General features: G+C 26.7%; 1 protein-coding gene across 1 annotated transcript; it reads right to left on the bottom strand.

Moving 5' to 3' along the window:
- Positions 1-405: 405 nt before the first annotated feature.
- LOC129981218 (quinone oxidoreductase-like protein 1) lies at positions 406-15,175 on the bottom strand. The gene is made up of 9 exons (XM_056091966.1): positions 15,010-15,175; positions 13,672-13,749; positions 13,470-13,593; positions 11,853-11,921; positions 9,817-9,998; positions 8,889-9,227; positions 7,873-7,978; positions 6,089-6,134; positions 406-3,703 (listed from the first exon to the last, which is right to left on the bottom strand). The coding sequence occupies exons 1-9, from the start codon at positions 15,085-15,087 to the stop codon at positions 3,604-3,606; spliced, it is 1,122 nt and encodes a 373-aa protein (XP_055947941.1). The 5' UTR covers positions 15,088-15,175; the 3' UTR covers positions 406-3,603.
- Between the last annotated feature and the right edge of the window lie 7,738 nt (positions 15,176-22,913).

The following is a 22,913-nucleotide window of genomic DNA, read 5'->3' as shown; positions in this document are numbered from 1 at the left end:
TGAAAGATAATTTGGAGTTAATATATAAATAGAGGCATATACTATTGTTAAGAAGCTAAGTTTCATCCAAAAGTTTCTTTAAAACAATAACTGACTTGTTTTATAAAAATTCGACTCCATTTTGTACAGATGATCAAAGTAATATCTTTCTAATGATAAATAATGAAGTTTCATCAGATTCTATTAGCATCTGTCACATTAATAAATGAAAAATGCTTATGCAGCATTTTCTATAATATCTTTCAAATAAAATTAAAATTTTAGGGCTGTAATTAATTTCACAATTTGTGAGGAGTGTCACGAAGTGCTTGCACCCAAGGTTCTTAACTTCTGTACATAACAGGTGAATAGAGAAATAGCTGTAATTAGGGTATCTAATCAGAAATAAAATAAAATCATACAAAGAATAAGCAAAATTATTTTAATATGAGTTCATCATTGTCACAATTCTTCTCACAAAATCAACAATCGGACAAGATAGCCTTCTCAACAATAATTATGGGCTTCAGGCTTACCAACATTTATATATGGCACACATTTTAACACAGAGTAAGCTGTCTTACCAAAGCAGTATGAGACAAAGACCAGCTTCGCCTTAGAGTATAAAAATGGCTTTTAACTAAACACACTTTTCCCAATGTAAAATTTTCTTCAATTTAAAAATAGGACAAAAGTGTGTTAATCAAACTCCAAGTGAAATTTCTACTTGATAATGAATCAGTTTTGCTGAATATATAATAATTTTTAAAAATTAGTGGACAGGTATATATTTATAATTCATAAAAGAATTTTAAGACATTAATAATCTTCAAATTAAAATGTTATGCATTAAAATCCAGTTAAAATTAATACTACTTGGTAAGACATATTTTTAAAATTTGCAATGACATAACTAAGAATTATATATCAATGGCAAATATAACATGCATACTTGCATTCAGTTTCAACAGTTGTGCAGATGATAATGATAATGCATGATGTATAACACAGCAGATGAAACACATTTATAATAAATTAAAGAAGCACACTGATGCACATAAATATTTAATGTCTGACCCGAAACATTTATATCTTGGAAAAATATCTTGGCAATATTTTCACAAAATAAGGATCAGCATATGCAGTTCAAAATCTTATTAGCTGCTGAGCATTTCCAAAAAGTTTATATTTCTTTAATTCTATCAAACCTAGTCCAGACTCGCATACATTTCTTTTAATATTTCTCATTTAAATAACAAATAAAATTTAAAATCTACCATGAAACGATCAGTTACAAGCAAGAAAAAGTCCAATATAACTGAAATAAATATTGTGAAGGAAAAAATTAGGTTGGGATAAAATTCTTCACTTTACTTTTATTATAAATAAAATAAACAAAAACAATTACTAGAAGAAAAGGAGAAAAAAAAAACTAAAAATGGGAGATAAAACAAATAAGGTGATGTAGGAAAGTCTGGACCAGAAGACTAGACTTGCAACATTAAATATTCTATACAAAGAGCTCTTGGAAACAATATCAAATATAATAATTAAATTAATATACAACTAACAAAATGTTGGGTTTTTTTGTTTGTTTGTTTTTTCAAGTTCACCACAAGGGAAAAAAATTCCTTCTTGAAATTGTTTGTAAAAAGTATTTCATAAAAGGAATAAGGGAAGTAAAATAAAAATCATATGGAAATTGTAGATCCAACACCAGTGATTTCCTTAAACAAAAGAAACTAAATATGGAAAGTCCTCAGCTTATTTAGGATAATAATTAATAGTTTTTAATTATTATCCTAAATAATAATTATTATTATCTCAAAGTAATTAAAATACAAAAAATATCAAATATGGAATGATAGGAACTAAAGAAACGTTGTTCTCTAAACAACAAGTTTCTCAGTAAATCTATACAGAAAATTAAAAAAAAATACTATAAAGAAGTATTTAAATAACATTCAATGTATACACACATGGAATGAAAACTATCATAAATGAATTATAATATTACATGAATTCTGAAGACTGACAATTACAACAGATGCTTTCAAATAGCCTTTGAACTCAACAATCATCAAATGTTTCACTTTTACCTAAGGATAAAGAAAAATGTCCAACTTCCTATGTTTATGCTAATTCCATTTATATATCTTTTTTTTTTTTTTTTTTTTTTTTCAGTTTCAGAAAAGCAATAGTATGCATGCTTTTACTAAAGTATACACTCAAATCTATATTTAAGACGTTTAGTTCTCCTTTAAATAGTTATATCAGATGTGCCAACACTAAGTTACATATCAGTTAATAAAATAATATACTTTTTTTTTTCCTTAACTAAGGATTTGTATTAAAAATGTAAAGTTTTTTTTAAAATTCATAAAAAATTAACAGAACAAAATTTAGCCCTATAATGTGTTATTAGAACGTGCCGTATTAAAAATTTTTTGATGAAATAATTAAAGAAATTCATAGAAATAATTTTTAAATATTTTAAATTATAAACTCATCTCACAAGATTTCATTCTGTTGTAAAAAGGATGAATTTAAATAAATTAGAATTTATATAATATTTAGATCAATTAAAAGATATCAAAAACTTTCATTTATCTTTTTATTAGGTTCACTATAAGGAATAATAATTAAACTTCCCTTCCAAAAAATGTCATTAAAAAGAATATATGTTAATTCTGCTTATGCTAAATGTAGGAAATAAAACTTCCTGATAGAAAGCATTATCATATAATAGTTATATAACACATTGCTGCAGTACAAAAAATTATGACCATCAATTTTCATTTATAGATTGTTAATAAGAAAAACATATGGAAGAAATGCCTAGTAAATGAAAAGAATGAAATGAAGATGGGGAGATAAACAAAGTAATTCTTCATATTATATTGGCACATCTGCACTTTAAATTTGTCTATCAGATACATTTGAATAATACACTACAACCTAGATGTCAGTGCATCCAGTAATTCAAAGAAAGAAATATCACCATTAGATAAAATGATTTTTGGCAAAATATTTCAAAAGAAATTCAATCTCATTATATTGCTACTCTTTTAAATATAGAAATCTAATGTTACTCTTATTTCCCATTTTTATATGAAGTAATCATAAATCACAAATAATCACATGAAAATTACAAAAAATAAAGAGTTATTAATGACATTAGAAAAAATATATACAATAATTGTATTTTAAAAATGCATCACATGACATTGCTGAAATACTATTCACATTGATTTCTTTATCATGAGAATCAAATAAAAGAAGAAACAACAACAACAACAAAAAAGTTAGAGCAAAACATCAGGACAAATAACTATTTAATTTAAGCAATTATAGCTTAACGATACAAAAAAAATTACATCTACTCTAAAGGAAAAATAAATTATGCATTAACATAAAAGCATCACATTCAGATAAGTGCCCAATTCTATCCCAAATTAAAGCATCATTATATAAATACTGTCGCTTGGTACAGAGTTCTTTAATATTAATACTATACTAACTAAAACTTGTTATTACCATTTACATAAAATGACTACATTTTATATGTAGCATGCCTGCTAACAAATGAAGTTAAATATAATTGCAGAGTATTATTGCTGCCATTTAATCCATTTTCATTACAATTTTTCCAACACGGACACTTGGCAACTTTTTCATAGTTTCTGGCACTGAATCAAATGACACAGTATGGTAGACATTTGGCCTATAGAAAACAAATATATATATATATATATTAAAGGAAATAAATGGCTTGGATAAACAAACAATATTCTTTTTAACAAAAGAAAGAAAATGCTTAACTATTCACGATTAAATAATCATTTTAATGCTCCAATTATTTCTTTCAAAATAAACTGGATGAATTTTCATTCACATCATGGCTAATAAATATACACCAATTTATTTTAATTTTACAAATGATTAATATTTTATAAAATTCACAAAAAATATCCTTTTCTTGATTTCTTTTTGTAACTATGCTAAATAGTTAAAACATGAAAAGTAAGACAAGTTTAATTGTAGACATGTTTTAAATGTCTTAGCTTCTTTTTTTTAATGGATAGTTAGCTTTTTTATAAAGTTGCATAAAAGACAACAGTATCTGCAGAACAGAGTTTTCATCTTTGCTTTTGTCGTGTAAAACAGTACTCTGAAAAAATATCATTTTTACAATTTCTTAAAATTATTTACCATCTAGACCTGAACGTCAATCTTAAATACAAAATTTATTCTTCAAACTATTATCTTAATCATTGAATAATAAAAACTGCTATAAAAATAAGCATTACATGAAAAAATTAATTATTCCATAAAATGACAATTATTTAATTTTGAGAAAATTCAAATAATGATAAAACAAATAGTCTTGAACTTGAGGTGTACTCTTAATTAATAATAATTTTAATAAATTTTGACTTTTATGATTGTATTTACTTGAGATTAAATTTGTGCTAAAGATAAATGTATGTCAAATAAATAAAATTATATTATAGCAGATTAAAATCCTAACTAATCATTTAATGCAGACTAAGTAAAGAAAAAAAATTTTTAAGTTACCACTTAAAAAACTACAGCAATCACCGAAATACACACACAAATAATAGAACTGTTAAAATAATAATACTTGTTTCAAAGAGATATAAATAAATTTAAAATTAGCAAAATTCATACAACAGAATAAACGAAAAATTACAGCTTTTCCATAACAGCATTTTAATACATGATTAACTATTAATCATATATTAAATTCAAAATGTTCAATTATTTGAACAAATATTTCAAATTATTTTATTTAACAATTCGCACCATCTGAATCGTAAGACAGCTCAAATATCATGTTTCTATACTAATTTAGCATGAAAATATAATTAGGCTAAAAACTAGCCAGATTTGATTGTTATAAATTAGATCAGATGAATGATTGCAAAATCTATAAAAAGGTAGGATTCTTGATTGTATCCATTATTTTAATTTATTTAATTAGATAATTAATTATAAATAAATATAATCATAAATGTATTTTATTTAATTTTATATAAAAAGATTCCTTCTATACTGTTCAAAATGCAGAAATAAACCCATACAATTAACATGTGCAAATGCTTAGAATAAAATTCATAGAAATTATTTCAAAAGAAGTCTCCTAATTTCCCTAAAATAATTATGCTTCTCCAGTTTTTATTTTTATTGTGGTCAATATGCAATCAGTAGCAGATTTCAATAAAATGAGATCACAGATGAAAAATTATTTGAGGCCCCATCTTCTATCCAAGCCATAACATAACATTTAGCTTATCATTGTGATATACATCAAACATGAGTTTGAAGCTCCACCCCATGGAGCTTAAAACATGGCTACAGCCTGTGCAGAAGTTCATCACTGCATACCATCATAAAACTGATTCCGAGTCCTACATGATTTGTAATACTGCAGATGATAGAATATACTTCAGATCACTAATGAAACTTTTCTTAACAGAAGGTATGATGAAGTTAATTTTAAGTAACTAATTAGATAATGAAAGAATTTTTATTAGTTAACAATTTGATAGAAGAATCAGCAAAACATTTTTAATCTCTACTGAGGAGTTTGAAAATCATATTGGAATTAATTCCTTACACAAATATAAATTTATTGCAGATAAGTCTAGATTTATTATTTAAAATGAATCTAGATTTGTCTTAAATGATATCTCTCCAATGATCACTGTATCGATCATTGGAGAGGTTTGCTAATTTCCGCTGCAGTATGTAAGAAATATGCAAATTATTATGATATTTGAGGAAGCAAGGAACAGATTGAAATTCATATCAGCAATAAACTCAATTTCAAGTTCTTTTTTGACCAAACAAGATTAATTTGACTTATACATGATATTTAAGTATTCTGTTAATGGAAGTTTTATAAATCAGAGCAAAACATCTAAATACCAGCAAACTGGAATTTAAAACATTCAATTTAGTCAAAATTAACAGTTAAGGCTTTTTCTTTCACTTATCTTTTGCCAAGAGAATTGGGTAGGTCAACATCGGCCTCATTTCTATATTTGTTTTGTCTTAAACTTTGTAAAAATTAAAATGATCTTACCTAATTACACCATCAGCAACTTTTTCCATGATGTCCATCAGAATATCTAAAATTATTAAGGATAAAAGAGAGGTTTTTTTCAATCATATTTTATTTCTTTTCTTTATTAAAACAAAAAAGATAACAGAAAAATTCAATTTTTACAAAACATATGTGAAAAATAAGAAATGGATTTAATTTCGACAGCACCAGTTGTTGTTAATGAGAACTCAGTATATAAGCCCTTGAGATAAAATGTTAGTTAAATAATCAACATCATTTCCCAAGAGCTTTTAGACTGATTCCCACATCCATTCATGCTGCTCATCTCATATCATTCAAGCAGAGTTGTGGTGGCAGAGTCTTGGCTTCACATCAGCAGATTTGTGGCTTTGCAGTCTGATTCTACCAGAGATCAGGTATAGCATTTCATGGGCTAGATGAAGTCAAATGTCCTTTTGCTAATGTGGCCTGACATTTTGAAGACTCAAGAATCATTTTCATCATCTAGACACAATTTAAAATTAAACAGCTCAACCCAGGATAACACTCCAACAGCTTCAAAACTGAACACAAATCATATTTAATTAAAAACTTAAATTTTCATTGAAAAAATGTGAATAACAAATTGATGTAAAAAAAAATTATCATTCATAAAATATTGGACAATAAGTTTACTTAGGAGTTATCTTCTAAAATAAACATATCAAATTCATATCCTAAAGTGAATAATTATAGTACAACCAATATAACAGGTTTAACTTAATCATGAATTTTCATACTTTTAAGAACAAAGTTCAATTAATTTTATTAATTAAACATAATATTACTTAAGTTAAAGTAAAAAAAATATTAAAAAATAAAAAAAAAATTTGAAATTAAAATTGAAAAAAGTTTTTTTATGAATAAGTATAGTAATAAAAAATTTAATTAAGCATTTCCAATTTGATATCAAAAATGGATGCTTGCATAAATATTTACCACTCACATTTTGAAATTCTTGATTTTTCTAATGAAACATCTCCATATTTGAAAATATGTATTAATGTAATCAGTTATTTATATATCCAAGAGGAAATGAAATGCTGATATTTTTTTTAAAAATAACTTATATTTTCTTTGCACCAGTTTTGAAAGAGATAATCAAACATACTCATTCTGGTGAAGTGATTTGTAAAAAAAGTTTTTTAAAGTTTTAAAAAAAGTTTTAATCAAATACTATAACTTAATATTAAAAAGTATTATTTATTATTAAATACTAAAATTAATTTTAAAAAGTATTATTTATCAACTTTAAAATTAATTTCTACTAACTGAAGCTTATATTGATCAAAATATTTGGAGACTAGGATTGTTAATACAATTTGGAAAACATTAGCAGAAAAATGCACTGAGCTTTAAAAAAAAAATACTGTTGTAAAAATAGAAAGTCAAAACTACTATTTTTTAAAGCATTGATGAAAACTGAAATTTTTTTTAATTAAATTTATTTTACAAATTGTGTAACAGCATAATTAAATGATTTCTTGAAATATAATTACTTGAAATTACATAATCAATAATATATAGATTTTTATCTGATTTATAATAAAATAAAATATTATACTTTTCCTCTAACTAGTTTTCTTTTTAAAAGCAAAAAATTAATACACTATCAAACCAAAATTCAGCAACTTTTTAATGATTTTTAGATAGTAAAAATCTACTGATTTTTCACAAGTGTTAGTAATAATATTAAAATGCTACAACTAACACAATTTCAAAGGAACTATTATATACAGAAACAAACTGAAAAGTAAGGATACGTAAGTACTGTCCTTGCTGTGTTGAAGACAAAGTCCAAGCATGTTCAAAAAGAAATCCCAAACTTGCACACTTCAAGAATAGTAGCCTAGAATTCGGAGGATCCAGCTAGGAGTGATTTCAAACAAAGATTTTAATGCTACAATGCAAAATATTTTATCATAGTTAATAGAAAAAAATGCATAAATGATTAATTTAATGTAATCATCTTCTAATGGGACATATCACATAAGACTATACTATTCAAAGTATTGCAGATAAAAACTGCTATACAGTAAAAAATCCGAAAGTACCTACAATAAAAATAATAGACACCGAATTGTATTGAACAACAAAAAATATTTACATTGATAAATTGATGCCATGTAACAAAATAACATCAGGCTAATACAAAGAAAAAAGTCTTTTTTCCCCCTTTTATGTAATTTCAATTACATTGATAAGGGTATGTTTTAAAATAATTACACAAGGAAATTTGTATTTAGTTTTTTTTTTTTTAAATAAATGAACATATATTGATAGATTGCTAAATAATATTAAGTAACTAATGTAATGTAATGCTTGTTCATTTTTTTATAAATAAAAGAACAAAACATAAAATAGGAACTCTAAACAAATATCATTAGATAACAATAATCTAAAATATTATTTATACTTTAACACATTTACACATTTAAAAATGCTAAAACTTCATGCATTAAAACCTAGAAGTTTGAAAAGTTATCTAAAGTAACTCCTAAATAAATAAAAAATAACAACATATTTTTATTGTTAAATATGTTGCTGCTATTTAAATATAAATCATTTTTTAACTATGGCAATTCCAATTTAAAATTAAAAAGCTGTGACTTAAGTCTTATAATATATCTAGCTTTTTATGTATATTAAAAGCTACCAATAATAGTATAATACTTATTTCTTTTTTTTAATATTGAATGCTGTTACCTAAGCATTTTTCTTGAATTGTATATTTTTTAATAAATTTGTACTGCAAATCAAGAAGTAATTTAATAATTACTTGTAGATTTTCTTTTGATGTAATCCACCTTCCCCCAACAGCAAGAGCAGATATAATTTCATGTTTACTTGGCACAGGATAAGAATAGTTATCATTTGTAAGTATCCTGTATTCATTATCAGAGAAGAGTGTGACACCATTGTCTACAATGAGATCAACACCTAAACCTCCTGTCTCTTCCATACATGCTGACCAGATCATTTCACTATTGCCATTTCTAAAGCTTGACGTATGATAGGTACTCAAAGATCTTTTCCTCTGATCAATAACCAAGGCCACTTGATCTTCTAAACCATCCAAGTACAATTTTTCATCTTCAGAACTAACAGTTGTAATTACCTGAAACAATCCAATAACAGAACAAAGAATTAAAACTAGCAATAAGATATTCATAAAGATATTAACAATCTTAAAACTTCCATAACCACAAAATCTTTTAACAATTTTTTATGTACACAATTAATGAAGCCTTAATTTATAAGAATGATCAGCTTCTGCACAAGCATTATGAAACTAAACTACCTATATTTTTTAGTACATGAATTTAATCAATAATTTAATTTTGCAAGTAGTATTTTAATTCATGAATAATTTAAAGAATTTTTTCTTTCAAAGCTTTCAGTTTTCACAACAAACAAAGGAGGAAACAGTCGAGCATTCTTCATTAAAAAAAAAAAAAAATCTGTGGAGAAGAAGGATTTGAATTCTAATCCAGAACCAATTTCATTTTTATAATAACAGGATGGAAGAAAGAATAAAGTGCATAAGAGCTGTAATTAAAAGTGATGCGATATTAGAAATTGCAGCAACCCCAAGTTAAAATGCTCATTATAACTACTATTCATCGGAATGTTCAGAAGCACCCCCAAATACTTACAGAATTCAAATAAAAGATTTCATTGAATAAAGTTAAAAATAAATTGCTCACTTTTGCTCCCCAGTGGTGGGCCAACTGAATACAAAGGCTTCCAAATGCAGAAGCCCCATCCATTACCAGCACTGTATCTCCATGGCTCAGTCGTCCCAGATAATGAAGGGCTGTGTAGGATCGAACAGCATCACCAATACATGCAGCTGCATCAACAAAACTAACAGTTTCAGGCTTTTTAGCTGAAATTCAAATAAAATATCTACCATTAATCATTTAAAGACGTTATATTTTGTAAATATGGTATTAATATATGAAAAAAAGTAAATATTTAAAATTATTACTTTATTTATATGCTTGTAGTAAATAATAAAATTTCCTAATAAACGTTATCTTATTTTAGTATTAAAAATTAAAACTATATAAAAAAAACTTCACATTTTTTTTAACAATAATTATGCTGAATTCAAATATAAAACATTACTAAGAAGCAACAAAATCCTTTTGATATATTTAAAATGTATATTAAAATATTCAATTCATTAGTGGCTATACCTTATCATTTTGTCTAAGACAAAATTAGTAATTTACTAATGATGATTCAAGTGAAGATTGATTCCCTATTTAAAGAAGTGAAATGAAGCAGAATCAATCTATTTATGAAAATACTGATAAATTCAACTTTAAGAGATTAAAACATTCCAAGTTATAGATTATGGATGGGAATAAATGAATTACATACCAAATATATCAATCCATGTATATTTTGCAATTTATTTGTTGGAAAATTAGAAGCACAAAAGAATTTAACACGCTATCATTTATGAATAGAAATGCTCTTTAAAATAGGATGGTAATATTTTGTTCTTATACAGTTAATAATTAACAAAATACTGGACTCCAGACATTTTTTTTTTCTTTGCTCCCCCCTCTATCTTTAAATGAATACAAAAGAAAGTTAAAATGCCTATCTTATTTCTAAGTCACAGTATCATAGATGCAAATTTTTAGAAAAATTTACAGGAAATTTAATATTTAAATACACAATTACTCACATCTTTCTTTTCCTCACTCCCCCTTTCCTTTTTTTTTTTTTTGTCTTACTTTATACAACATACCAGAAAATTTGTAATTTTAGAAATCATACTTAAACAGAAATTTTAATATAGAGATGAATTTATTTTTTTCAGTGCAAACTTTAAAATTTTGAGGTTAGCAATTTACATAAGTAAACTATTGAAAAAATATTTCAATGATTTCACATTTAAATTCAAAATTTTTATTTAAATGTGCAAGCACAGTCTTTTTTTAAGCCAACTTCTTTACGCATTCTATATTTTCTAGCTTTTAGAATTCATAAATGCCCATTTGGTATTTTTAATTGCATTTCAATAACCTGCTAAATGTTTCTATTTTAAACTTTAGGCACTTCAATAAAAATGTAAATTTTAAGAATTAAAAAAAAAACTAATTTAACAGCAATACTGAGATTAAACAGTAGTGTTATTGTACCTAATAACACTACTGTTTAATCTCAAAGCATTCCTCACTTTCATTCATTTTTATTTAATTAAATCTAAAAAAATGATATCTAATTAAAAATCCATTATTAGTCAAACAATCAGTTTAAGATGAGGTAGACTTGTATTTAGATTCTTCTATTTGATACCTTAAAGTCACCCATGCCAGTTTACGCTCCTTATTCCATAAAAAATTATGCAATAAAAATTACAGCTGCAAACAAAATAATAATAATAATAAAAATGAGTTCAACTCAGATTCAAAGATTCAACTCAATTCAACAATTCAAACTTGTAATTATAAGTAAATGTTTTATGATTTACTTTAATTATATTAAAGCTTCAGAAATTATGAACTATCATCAGGAAAATTTTAAATCTAAAATTACATTAAAGAGCATCTTCATTTATTACATACAATTGTTTCTTTTATCTATCATTCCTGAAATGTATGGAAAAGGGATAAAAAGAGTGAAAAAGTTTAACTCAATTATTTAAAAATAAAATTATAATTTGTTAAAAGATTCATTAGCTACACACAATTTTAAAAATACCAAAAACTGTAAATAAACTTACTGACATCAAACTCGTGCAAAACTACATATTCTGCACATCCAGAAAATCCATAATCAAGGGGGATGATTCCTGTTAAAAGAAGATTAGTTAACTTCCTAAGATAAGCAGAAAATCTGAATTAAAGCTGTAAACTTTTATTTAAAAAAAAATTTGTGGACTTAATCAGACTCTTAATGCAGTCATTAAAAAAGCAGACTAAACTGATATCTTTTTTTTTAAATAAAATATTTATATATATAAATAAAAAATAATATATTTATATATACTATTTTTATGATTGTATATTTTTATATAAAATTATTTATATTTGTATAAAATTATGATATTTTTTAAAAAAATAATAATTCTGAAATTATAGTCTATTATTTTCAAAGATGTTGCCATATTAGAAAGCTCAAAAATAAAATTGGAAAAGTATCTGGAATTTTAATATTTAATTTGGATCAAATTAATCTTGCGGTGTATCAAATTTCCTTTTATTTATTTCTACTAAAAAAAAAAGAATAATGTGTTTACGTGTTTTGCCTGCTAGCATTCTATACAATATACCATTTAGCCTAAAGATTCCAAATTTGACACAAATAAACCTCAGGAGTTAAATATAAGTGCCACAGAGCCTTTTTATTTTATTTTTAAAATTTTAATTAATTAAAAATTGAGATTTTGGTGAGGGTTTTTTTTTTTTTTTTTTTTTTTTGCAGTAACTTCTGAAAATATTATTGCATAAAAAATCATTATTTTAAACTTTTTTTTATATAAACACTTTAATTATCATGCAATTTTTTGTTTTGAATTTTGACAATTTCTTTTCATTTCTTCTTTTTTGTATAATTTTCAACAATACAATTAATTATTATAATGGCATTCAATCCAATTCTATTGTTTCACCAAATATTTATTTATATGAATTCCTTCCATTGTTGAAAAAAGTTAAAATAGAAAAATTATGTCTATTATCTGCACAGTTTACATGAAGAAAAAAAAAATAACGTTCTTTGAATTTGAAAGACAAAGTGAATTAGAGGGTGAATCACTCGGACAGTAGTATCTTTAATTACACTACGATGTCAAGGGTACATATGTTACAAATATAATGCTATTAAAGAATACAACTTTAATATGCATCACAATTCATAGCTTAAAAATATTTTGTTGGAGAACTCATGAGTGTCAAGTTATGCATAAGAGATTTAATTGAAATTAAATACAACAAATATTTTAGGGAAACCAACTGACTGCCAAAGGCAGATGCCGAAGGAAAACTTAAATCCCTGAATTTTCTATAATATTTGGAAAAAAATTATAAAGATGAAAAAAAAAATATTTTGAAACTATTTAATCTGACAAGTTTAAATATTGGTGATTTTCTGCTGCTGCTAAAATTCACTCTAAGTTCGGATGATAAAAATTATTGCTAAGATTTGACAGAATTATATTAAAGGAACTTACTAACTTTTTTAGTTTCAATTTAAAAAGACAAGAAAGTTTTTATAAAGTTCCAAAATTATTTTAATAAACATCAATTAGCCTTTACATATAAATGAAATTTAATATACAAAATATTTCTTTTTCACACTTTATTGGCAGATATTTTTCTATATGAAATGCTTATCATACCTACAACTTCATCGCCAGGTTTCAATGAGGTAACAGCATTTCCAACTTCTCTTACAATACCTGAGATGTCTTTACCAACACTATAGTGAGAAGGCGAAGAGTCTCGACTCACTAGCTGCATCAACTGAAAAATATTTATCTTTTTACTATCAACTTCTCATAAAATAAATATTAACAAAATTAATACCAAAGAATTACTCACCTTTATATCTACTTCTGAAAGTGAGCATGCTTTAACTTCAATCAAAACAGAATATCGAGTTAGAGGTGGAAGGTCAGTCTGAAAAAAATATGTATATAATTACTAGGGATAAATATGGCTATTAATTTTATTATAAATACTTTAAATCTACTAAAGAAATTAACATCATGAATAATATAAAATTATTTACTATAAAAAATTACTTATAGCATAATTTAATATAATTTAAAATACTTCCGCTGTTGTTGTGACATTAATCATGCTATAACGAAATTTTTATATTATTTTTCTATTTAAACTCACATAGTAAAAATAATAACAAGAACACTGAGCAATATCTTTATATATCAGGAGTAATGAGCTTTCCAATAGATATCTCAAAACAAATGTTTAAAATTATATATATTTTTACAAAAGTGCAAATTTATTAGAAAAATCAGCACTTATTTGTATTTCTCTATTTTATTTAGAGCTAAAAAATGGGAAAATTATTTAATAACTTTTACATAGATTATGAAAATACATATTATATTTCAAAATAGTAAAACATAATTATACACTTAACTGTACAAAACATTATTACAAAATCTTATAAGTAAAAATATATTGAAAAAGACTTTTGGTTTTCCTCAAAAAGCCAAATATATAGTTTCTAAGTAAATTTAGATCTATTTCTCATATGGAGAATATAACAAAAGCAAGAAAAAGTTATTTAGATATAATAGGTATTATATATAGGTATAATCAGGTATTTTTAAATTTATACCAAGGAAAAAATTTTATATTTTATAAGAACAATTAAATTCATTACTTTGAAATGAATAAAGTACAGATTAATTTAAAAAGAAAATTTCCCCTAATAACTGTAAAATATTAAATATTTATTAATAATTTTTTAATTAAATTTTTAATTTTTAGTTTCGTTTTTATTGATTTGCACGTTATATGAAAATCTGAAATGAAATAAATCCAAAGAACTTGGGTTGCAAAAAATAAAATGAATAATTTCTAATACATGTACAAGAGTCTCGGAATGGAGAATGCTTCAAGATCTTGAATAATGGAATAATTAAATTGCAACTTTAAATCATTTTCCATCTTAAACTTTCATTTACATAATCCATCAAGCTTATTTCATATTTCAAATAAAGTTCTTAAAACAATCGCTCTTAAGATCTAAAGATTCCTCAGAACTGATCTTGTTATATTAATTTTGACAAGATGCGTCATTTTCCAATACAGCATCGCGTTTAGCAGGGATGCGGATGCCCGATCGATAAATGTAGGAATATGAAGATTCCATTGAAAGAAGGTAAAGAAAGGTTTCAATTGACTTACATTGTTTTCAATTATGTATTTAGGAGTTAGTGTACCGACTACTTCTTTATAAACACTTCTCATTTTTTTTACAGACATAACTGTTTCTCGAAAGCTGTTCTAGAGACATCCCCCAGAATCACATCACAACAAACAAATCATGTACGCCCTTGAAGCAGTCCTTGAGGAGAATGTTGCCAAATGCCTTTCCAAAATCGTTTTTGTGGTGAAAACGAAACTAAAGCATCCAATGGGTCTTCTTCTTCTTTGCATAATCAGTTTATCCTTTTTATTTTATAATATTTTTTTTTATCTCTCTTTCGTTAAAAAACAATTAAGGTGCGATAAAATAATTATAAATTAAATGTTTAAAAATAATAATTGAAGAATGCATTAAAATTCCTGTCGGGAAGAGCCTAAAGATCCACCAAGAAAGTAAAAGGGAGATTTCCAATTTCAGGAAATCTTTCCTTGCCAAAAATCTAGCCATATTTAAAAATTTAATTGCCACGTCTTTTGAAATTTTTTTTTCAATTATTGAAATTAAAATCACTGTTTAAAATACTGAAGTGACATCCAATTACAAAGATTGAGTGAATCTGTATGGAAAACTGGAATTCAAGGGATAATCTATAAGATATTTTTACAGGGTTTTTTTTAATCACGGAAAACTAAGCAAAAAGTTTAATTTGGATTGATTTCATCTGCGAAAATATGATATCTACGATACAGTTCTGTATTGCAAAAAGCCATAATTTTTTAAACAATAATAAACATTTACTTTATAACATTTTTCTTTTAAAAATGAAAAGATTTTTGAAAATTAATATTTTTATGAAATTATTAAAAATTAGGAAATAAATCAATCAAATTGGCTCAACTAAATTAGTATCATAAAAAAATTTTAAAACATCTGAATTCCAACTCCCCACCCCCTTTTTTTTCCTTTTTTTTTTCCCATTATATTTTTGGTCAAATTGTCAACACTTTGTTTGATTGAGTTTTGTTTAATTTTTTAATTTAAATTAAATTTAAAACTTAATTAAAATATTTCCCAAATATTGCTTCAACGTCCATTATATTTTAAGAAAACCCATGAAATATTGCGAAACTGAATATCCAGCTTAATAGTTATTAAATCAAGTTTAAATTTTGACCATTTTTTTAAATTATCCAAAATTTAGAGCAGTGACGGACTGGTACTGAAAATATTTATTGCTTCATCAAAACAATAATATTCCGCTCACATCCATAATGCTATCTTTTGGCAGATAAGATTATAAAAAATATATGAAAAGAAACCAGAAAGACAGAAATATAATTTTTGCAATACAAAGGCGGCACGTGTATCCTCTCTATGGGAATACTATCATTTAAAGACCAACAATGCATTGAGATGATTTCTGAATAACTTAAATTAGCATCTTTTTAGTTAATTTCAATAATTTAATAATTAGTTAATAAAATTATTATTTCTAAATTTTTAATTTGATTAAAATTATTTTAATAAAGTAATTTTAATTAAAGAATGGCTAAATTTTTGATAATTTTAATTAACTTTAAAATAAAATTTTTCGGTTATTGTTATTTCTAAACTTCAATTTACTTATCAAATTACTTATTTCAAATATTTTTATATACTCTTTTCAAATTACTTATTGTTATTTCTAAAGATTCAATCTATCTATTACGAATCTGAACATTAAAAGAATGTATAAAAAGTTGTAAATAAAAAAAGTTTGAAAGAGACTAGTTCCGCTGGTTTATTTCAAGAGAAAAGAAACAGGGGTGATTTCCCTGAAACTTTCTCGCATAATCACTAATAAATAATTTTTTATCCCCTTTTTCCACGCATAAAATTGTAGAACTTGAATGAGGTTGCAAATACCTTCCATGGCCTTGTTGGATGATAATTATGAAATATAAGTCTGTAGCAGGAATCTAGAATTCTTACTGAATCTATCGTGAGAATATATATTTTGGATGGCTTTTTGCAGACTGATTGACTCTAAAATTTGGCATAGAATTTAAAATTGTTGTCACAGGATAGCATACCGAATTTCATTGGTTTAAGTCACTACGTTTATGAGTTATTGAGTTTTATACATATAAGGGGATACAGAATGACAGACGGTCAACTGGTTGATATTTTTGGTTCAAAATTTGATATTAATTTATATATTAGATACTAAATCTGAGTTATAAATTTCATCTACTTAGCTCCTTGCGTTTTGTAATTGACGAGCTCCTTTGAACTCGAATAAATGAATGTATTTCGGTCAAAACTTGAAAAAAAAAATGTACAAATTTGGTAATTGGTCCGTATACTGAATTTCATCTGTCTAGCTCAAAATGTTTTTAAATTATCGTGTTCATAGACAAATAGACATAATACCAATAATATATTTTTATTACCGAGGATTTCTAAAATGTGGGGATTCATCCAAATCTCGAGTTTGAATTTTTTAACGATTACTATTCTTTCTCTTTTCTTTATACACAAGAAAGTTTAAATCAAACAATTTTTTTAAAATATTCGTGTGACTAATAACGCATACGAAGATGTACATGGAAAAATAGGTAAATGGAATTCTATTAGACGGATTTCTGAAATTTTTTTCCGAGTATGGGGGAAGAAGTGAGCATTGAAATATAGAAGTTTCTCAAAATCTGGAGATTGTTCATTTTGATAGTTACATTACTTTCTCTCAGTAAGCTTCGAATTTGGAAAAGATAAAAGAAAGGAAAATGATTAATTTTGTGTTCTATAATCCTTTTCAATGTGACTTCATGTACTGCTGGTCTTAAAGATGGTTTATTCATTCTGATTTTTTACATTTTATTCTGAGTGGAAACAGATATATGCGTGTCATCCGAGCAATGATTTATTTTTAAATCAAAACTTTTCCCAGGGCTTTAAATAGGACAGTACAGAATAATACTGGAATCATCTCCTTTCTGATTTTTCATCATTTCTAAATAAATATATTCGAAGCAAGAGGGAATGGTCTACTTGAAATTTTCTCACGTATCTCTAATAAAAGTGTTATTCCCCCCTCCCTCATAAAATCATAGATCTTAGGTAAATCCCGCGAATGCTTCACATGTCACTGGCGAACAATAAAGAACAAAATCTTGATCTTTGGAGCGGATTTTGCATTTTTACTGCATCTATAGTGCGTTTTATTTTATTTTATTTTTGACAATTAATCTCTGGCATGCGGGTAATGCACAATTACCTAAAAATTGAATTCGTATTTTGTACGCCTTTTACCCAACTAATTAATTATAAAATTTGATACCGAATTACAATTGTCGCCACAAATCACACACCAAATTTCCAATAATAAATTAAGTCATTGGGTTTTTGATTTATTGCTTTCACATGTTCTGTGAAGATACATAACAACAGGCGGTCAATCCCTTAAAGGAATTTAGTCAAAATTTGATATATACAAATTAATTATTAAATCAACGTACCAAATTTTTTCCATTTAGCTCTTTCGTTTTATAGTTATATCATAATATGTAATAGTCGGACCAACAGACTTCCATAGAATGGTTTTCGTACAAAATTTGACCGAAATCTACAAATTTATAAAAACATTTATCAAGATTTATACATTTTTTAAATCTTCGGATGGAAGACAAATTTACCTGCTCATTTTTCTATTGATGATTAAGAGCCATATTTACAACTTTTTATTTTCTCATATAGGAAGTACGGTGAAAGTATTGTAACCTTCAAAGAATTCGAACTCGAGATTTTGACGCATTTCCACGTTTTAGACATCCCTGAGATCGAGAACCATATTTTTGAAAAGTGTCTGTCTGTGACAATGATAACTCAAAAACGTTTTGAACTATACGGATGAAATTTAGATACGGCCTATACACCGAATTGGTAGATTTCAATCAAATTTTGATCACAGTCTATCTGTCTGTCCGTTCACAGTCTGTCTGTCTGTCCAGCTGTTCCATTATAAGTTACAGGGGTGTTTGTGGGACCCCAAAAAATCCCCTGAAACTTTTACGGACTTACTACCGGCATTTTGGAGTTTCGAGAAGGGAAATGAAAAATTACAATTATGAAATATTGAATGACCTAATTATAAAAGTTCAATGAATTACTTTTTTTGCAAAATTAATAACCATAAATTTTCAAACATATAAACTACTACATTTTATGCAAATATTTTAAATTACCTGAATTAATTCTTTAAAAAAATTATCTAATTTCTGCTGCTTTTTTTTATTTTCTGATGTTTGTGGGCTTGTCTTTCTTTTGTGGTGAACTTCATAATTGCAGGAAGATTGACTTTTATTTTCCTCATTTACAGTTGAAGAAATTTCCTCGAGAACTGCACATGCAGAGGTAGAAGCAGTTTGCTTTTCTGCTAATGTAGAAGGTTTTTCAGAGACTTTTATAGGTGACTCATCTGAAACACATGTTTTTAAGTCCTCTTGATATGTTTTCCAACTTCTGTTCATATTCAGTAAGATATCTTTGTGAATTGGATCAGTCATTGGATTTTTTGAGCCATATTTTTCACATGAGGTTTCTTTAGAAGCCATTAAATCATATTTAATAGTCTGCACTGCATCTAGGGAATCAATCTTAAGAGAGGTTCTATAGTCAGTGACAAGTGTATCCATTAAGTTGAATGCACTTTCCACTAATGGGCCATGGAAGCAGCTAAGGCAGGCTTTGACCAATTTAGCCAATGTAGGATACTTATAATCATTTGTGAAATCATCTTTTAAATTAAAAACTTTAGACCAATATTTATCAATTGTACACTTGACTTGATTTCCACTTTCATCAGATGTGTAGAGCATTTCTTTGGTGATATCAATATCACTCTGGTATAACCTTATTTCAGCTTCTACTGTTGACTTTTCATTATCACTAAAAATATGGGACATAAAAGATGATAATTTTTCAAAAGCTAATATTGTACTGGTTTTACCTCTTAGCTCTGAATCTAATGCTGTAAAACTAATTAGATATGAATTTTTAAGGGGTAATTTCTGTTTCATATGCTGAAATTTCAAAGTGAAATTCTCTTGCGTACATAAATAAAAAAATATTTCAATAAGAGAAACGAAAAATTTACACGTGCATCAATAAATGAAACGAAAATTTTACACAGCGGAGAAAAAAAAGTTGCGAAGCGATCAATGACAAATAGCTAATACGGCGAAAAATCCCCCTTCTCTACTTATTGGCGCCATGCCAGGAGAGATAAGACCTTTGAACCCAGAGTCACGTAATCGCACATCTGGTCGCGAAGTCTCTCCCTTTTTTTTCTGCCGCGCCTACTTGCCGAAAAGAATCCAGAAGAGAATATCCGAGAAACGGGGGAATGAGTCATAACTCGCAATAAGGAAAGAACAAAAAAGAAGTTCCCCCCCCCCTTTTCACGCATTATCACTGCCTTTGGAGAAAGAAAGGAAAAGTTTTCACCACACACGCTGACCTTGCGTTTTCTGCTTTCAAAGCAAACAAAATCGCCCAGATCAAAATAAATAATTCATTATTATTCCTACTTCCTTTTGAACGACGATCCCCGGAATTTCCGGGTATTGAAGTTCAAAATCCCCGGAATTCCGGGGTTTCCCCGGAGCACAAACACCCCTGAAGTTAACATGATAGTTACAAAACGAAGAGATCTAGGTAGATAAAATTCGGTACGCAGAATTAACATCTATAGTTTGGACACCTATCTGAATTTTGTGCCAAATTCCAACAAGGTATTAATTGTCTGTCGGTCGGTCTTTACTTTAGACATATGTAGACGCGATAGTTCAAAAACGCAGTAACTTAAGTATATCAAATTTTTGATGCGATTTTGCGACTAAATGTGCTGTGGGTCAAATTTTTATTTCAATCTGTTGGGAAAAGCGCGTCTAAAACACAAATTCGATTTTCGGATATTATTAAATGTACGCCAGGGATTAATCGCCAAATAATTCGCCAAGGATGGCGCGATAGATTCAGTAAAAATGCTAAATTCACATCAAAGGTTAATATTTCATAATTATTGTACACAAGGCGCTCTCAGAATAACACCTTTATTGCGAGAACGTTTTAAGGAGAGCACTCCCGCTGGTTAACGATTTCATTGCATTCCCGATGAGTTAAAATATTATGAGATTTTTAAAAGTGGCACAAGTGGCGTAGATAAAGTGATATCAAGGGCATAATAATGTAATTTATAATACATACTTTTATTACAAGAAAGTTCTCTATGATACTTTCTTTTCCCAAAGCTTCAAAATTTGGTGAAATTAAAACTCATCATTATCGTTAAATAAATTTTTAGTGCGCATAGCTACAGCTTTATTAAGATGAATTCTTCTCACCATAGTTTTCCGTGTTTTTAACTCTTCTTTATTTCACCAAAAAGTTGATGCTGCTAAATTGAAGCAGTTTTCTTTCCCTGTTCTGACAAAATCGCCTCCACAACTTCTTGTTGTGACACAGAATCCAGTTTCAGGGTATGTTTGTATTTGCGATCGCATGGTATTGAAATATTTCTTCTTCATATCACAATGTGAAACCATGAGACTTACCTAAGTGCCTCGCATTATTTTGGGGGAGGGGCACTTGAGGGTTTCAATCAACTCTATATTTTTTAAATTCCGCTTTTGATTTAAAGAACAACTAAAAAAATAAACACAAACTGGTAATCGAGATACAGGCTGCATTCTGAATGTGACCTGAAGAAGTCACCTCAACACTCGTTTTTTACAAACATCGTACGAGAATCACTCGTTGTGAGCGTTAAGCAAAGTTTGACTATCCTGCTGTTTCTTAAGCGAATTGGAAAATAGAGCAAAACATCAGCATGTGCGATTATAAGCGTCCAAAACACAAACAATATACTGTAGGTGAAAAAAATCCAAATTGTTCTATTAATAGATAAATAGAAAGTTATTCTCCTACTTTCACACATTAAGTTAAGATTGATGAAGAATTACGTTAAAGCGATGAATAAAAAAGGGCGTGATTCCAATACTTGCAGGAACATTTTCCATCGTTTTAATATACGCAAAAAAGTAATGATAATAATAATAAAGGCTATTTTAGTCGGCCCACAAATTAAACATTTTATGAAGAACAAAATTTTTGAGGATACATTAAATTAGAAAAAGCAACCTACATTTTTGTTTAAAATGATGCGACGCATTTCTTCGGAAACAAAAGAAATCATAAATATGAAAAAGAATCATTAAAAGCATGTTGAAAATTTACAAAAATTTAAATGTTCAGTGTCATTAAGAATTATTATTATTATTATTTTTTATCTCGTTACAAATTTCCCCCTCAACGTGTGGAACTTGTAAGCGCTGAAATACAGGGAGTACATCTATTAGGAAAGCATTATCAAAGCGTTAATACGCTCTGAAACTATTATTGAAATTTTATTACAGTAGCAATATTACGTGTATAAGATTAAGAAAGCATTTATTGCTACAAAAAATATGAAATTTGGAAAATTTCTTACGACTATCACTTTCTTGAAAAAGAATTCTTTCGTTTTTCTAAAATTTCATAAAAAATGTAATTTGTAAGTGTTTTAAATTTGACACTTTAAGATTACATTTCTTTATTTATTTTAAACTGCGCGTTTATTTAATCATTTATTAAAGTACCAAAATGTATATGGTTAAGTGTATTAAATAAGTTTTATAAAATCGAAATTTTCGATTTTTTTTCTTTTAAAAATCTGTGGGCGATAGAATATTTCAGTCATTTTCGTGTTAAATACTGATTAAAATACAAAAATCATTTAATTAACAGAAAACTTGTTTACCAGTGTAATCAAAAGAATTGTCAAATAGAGGACTGTATTATGAAAATTATTGAAAATCTGCACACACACACACACAAAAAAAAAAAATGGAATACTCCTTTAGAC

This window comes from Argiope bruennichi, chromosome 8 (assembly GCF_947563725.1).
Source record: "Argiope bruennichi chromosome 8, qqArgBrue1.1, whole genome shotgun sequence".
Taxonomy (NCBI): domain Eukaryota; kingdom Metazoa; phylum Arthropoda; class Arachnida; order Araneae; family Araneidae; genus Argiope; species Argiope bruennichi.
This window is presented reverse-complemented; position numbering and strand designations above follow the sequence as displayed.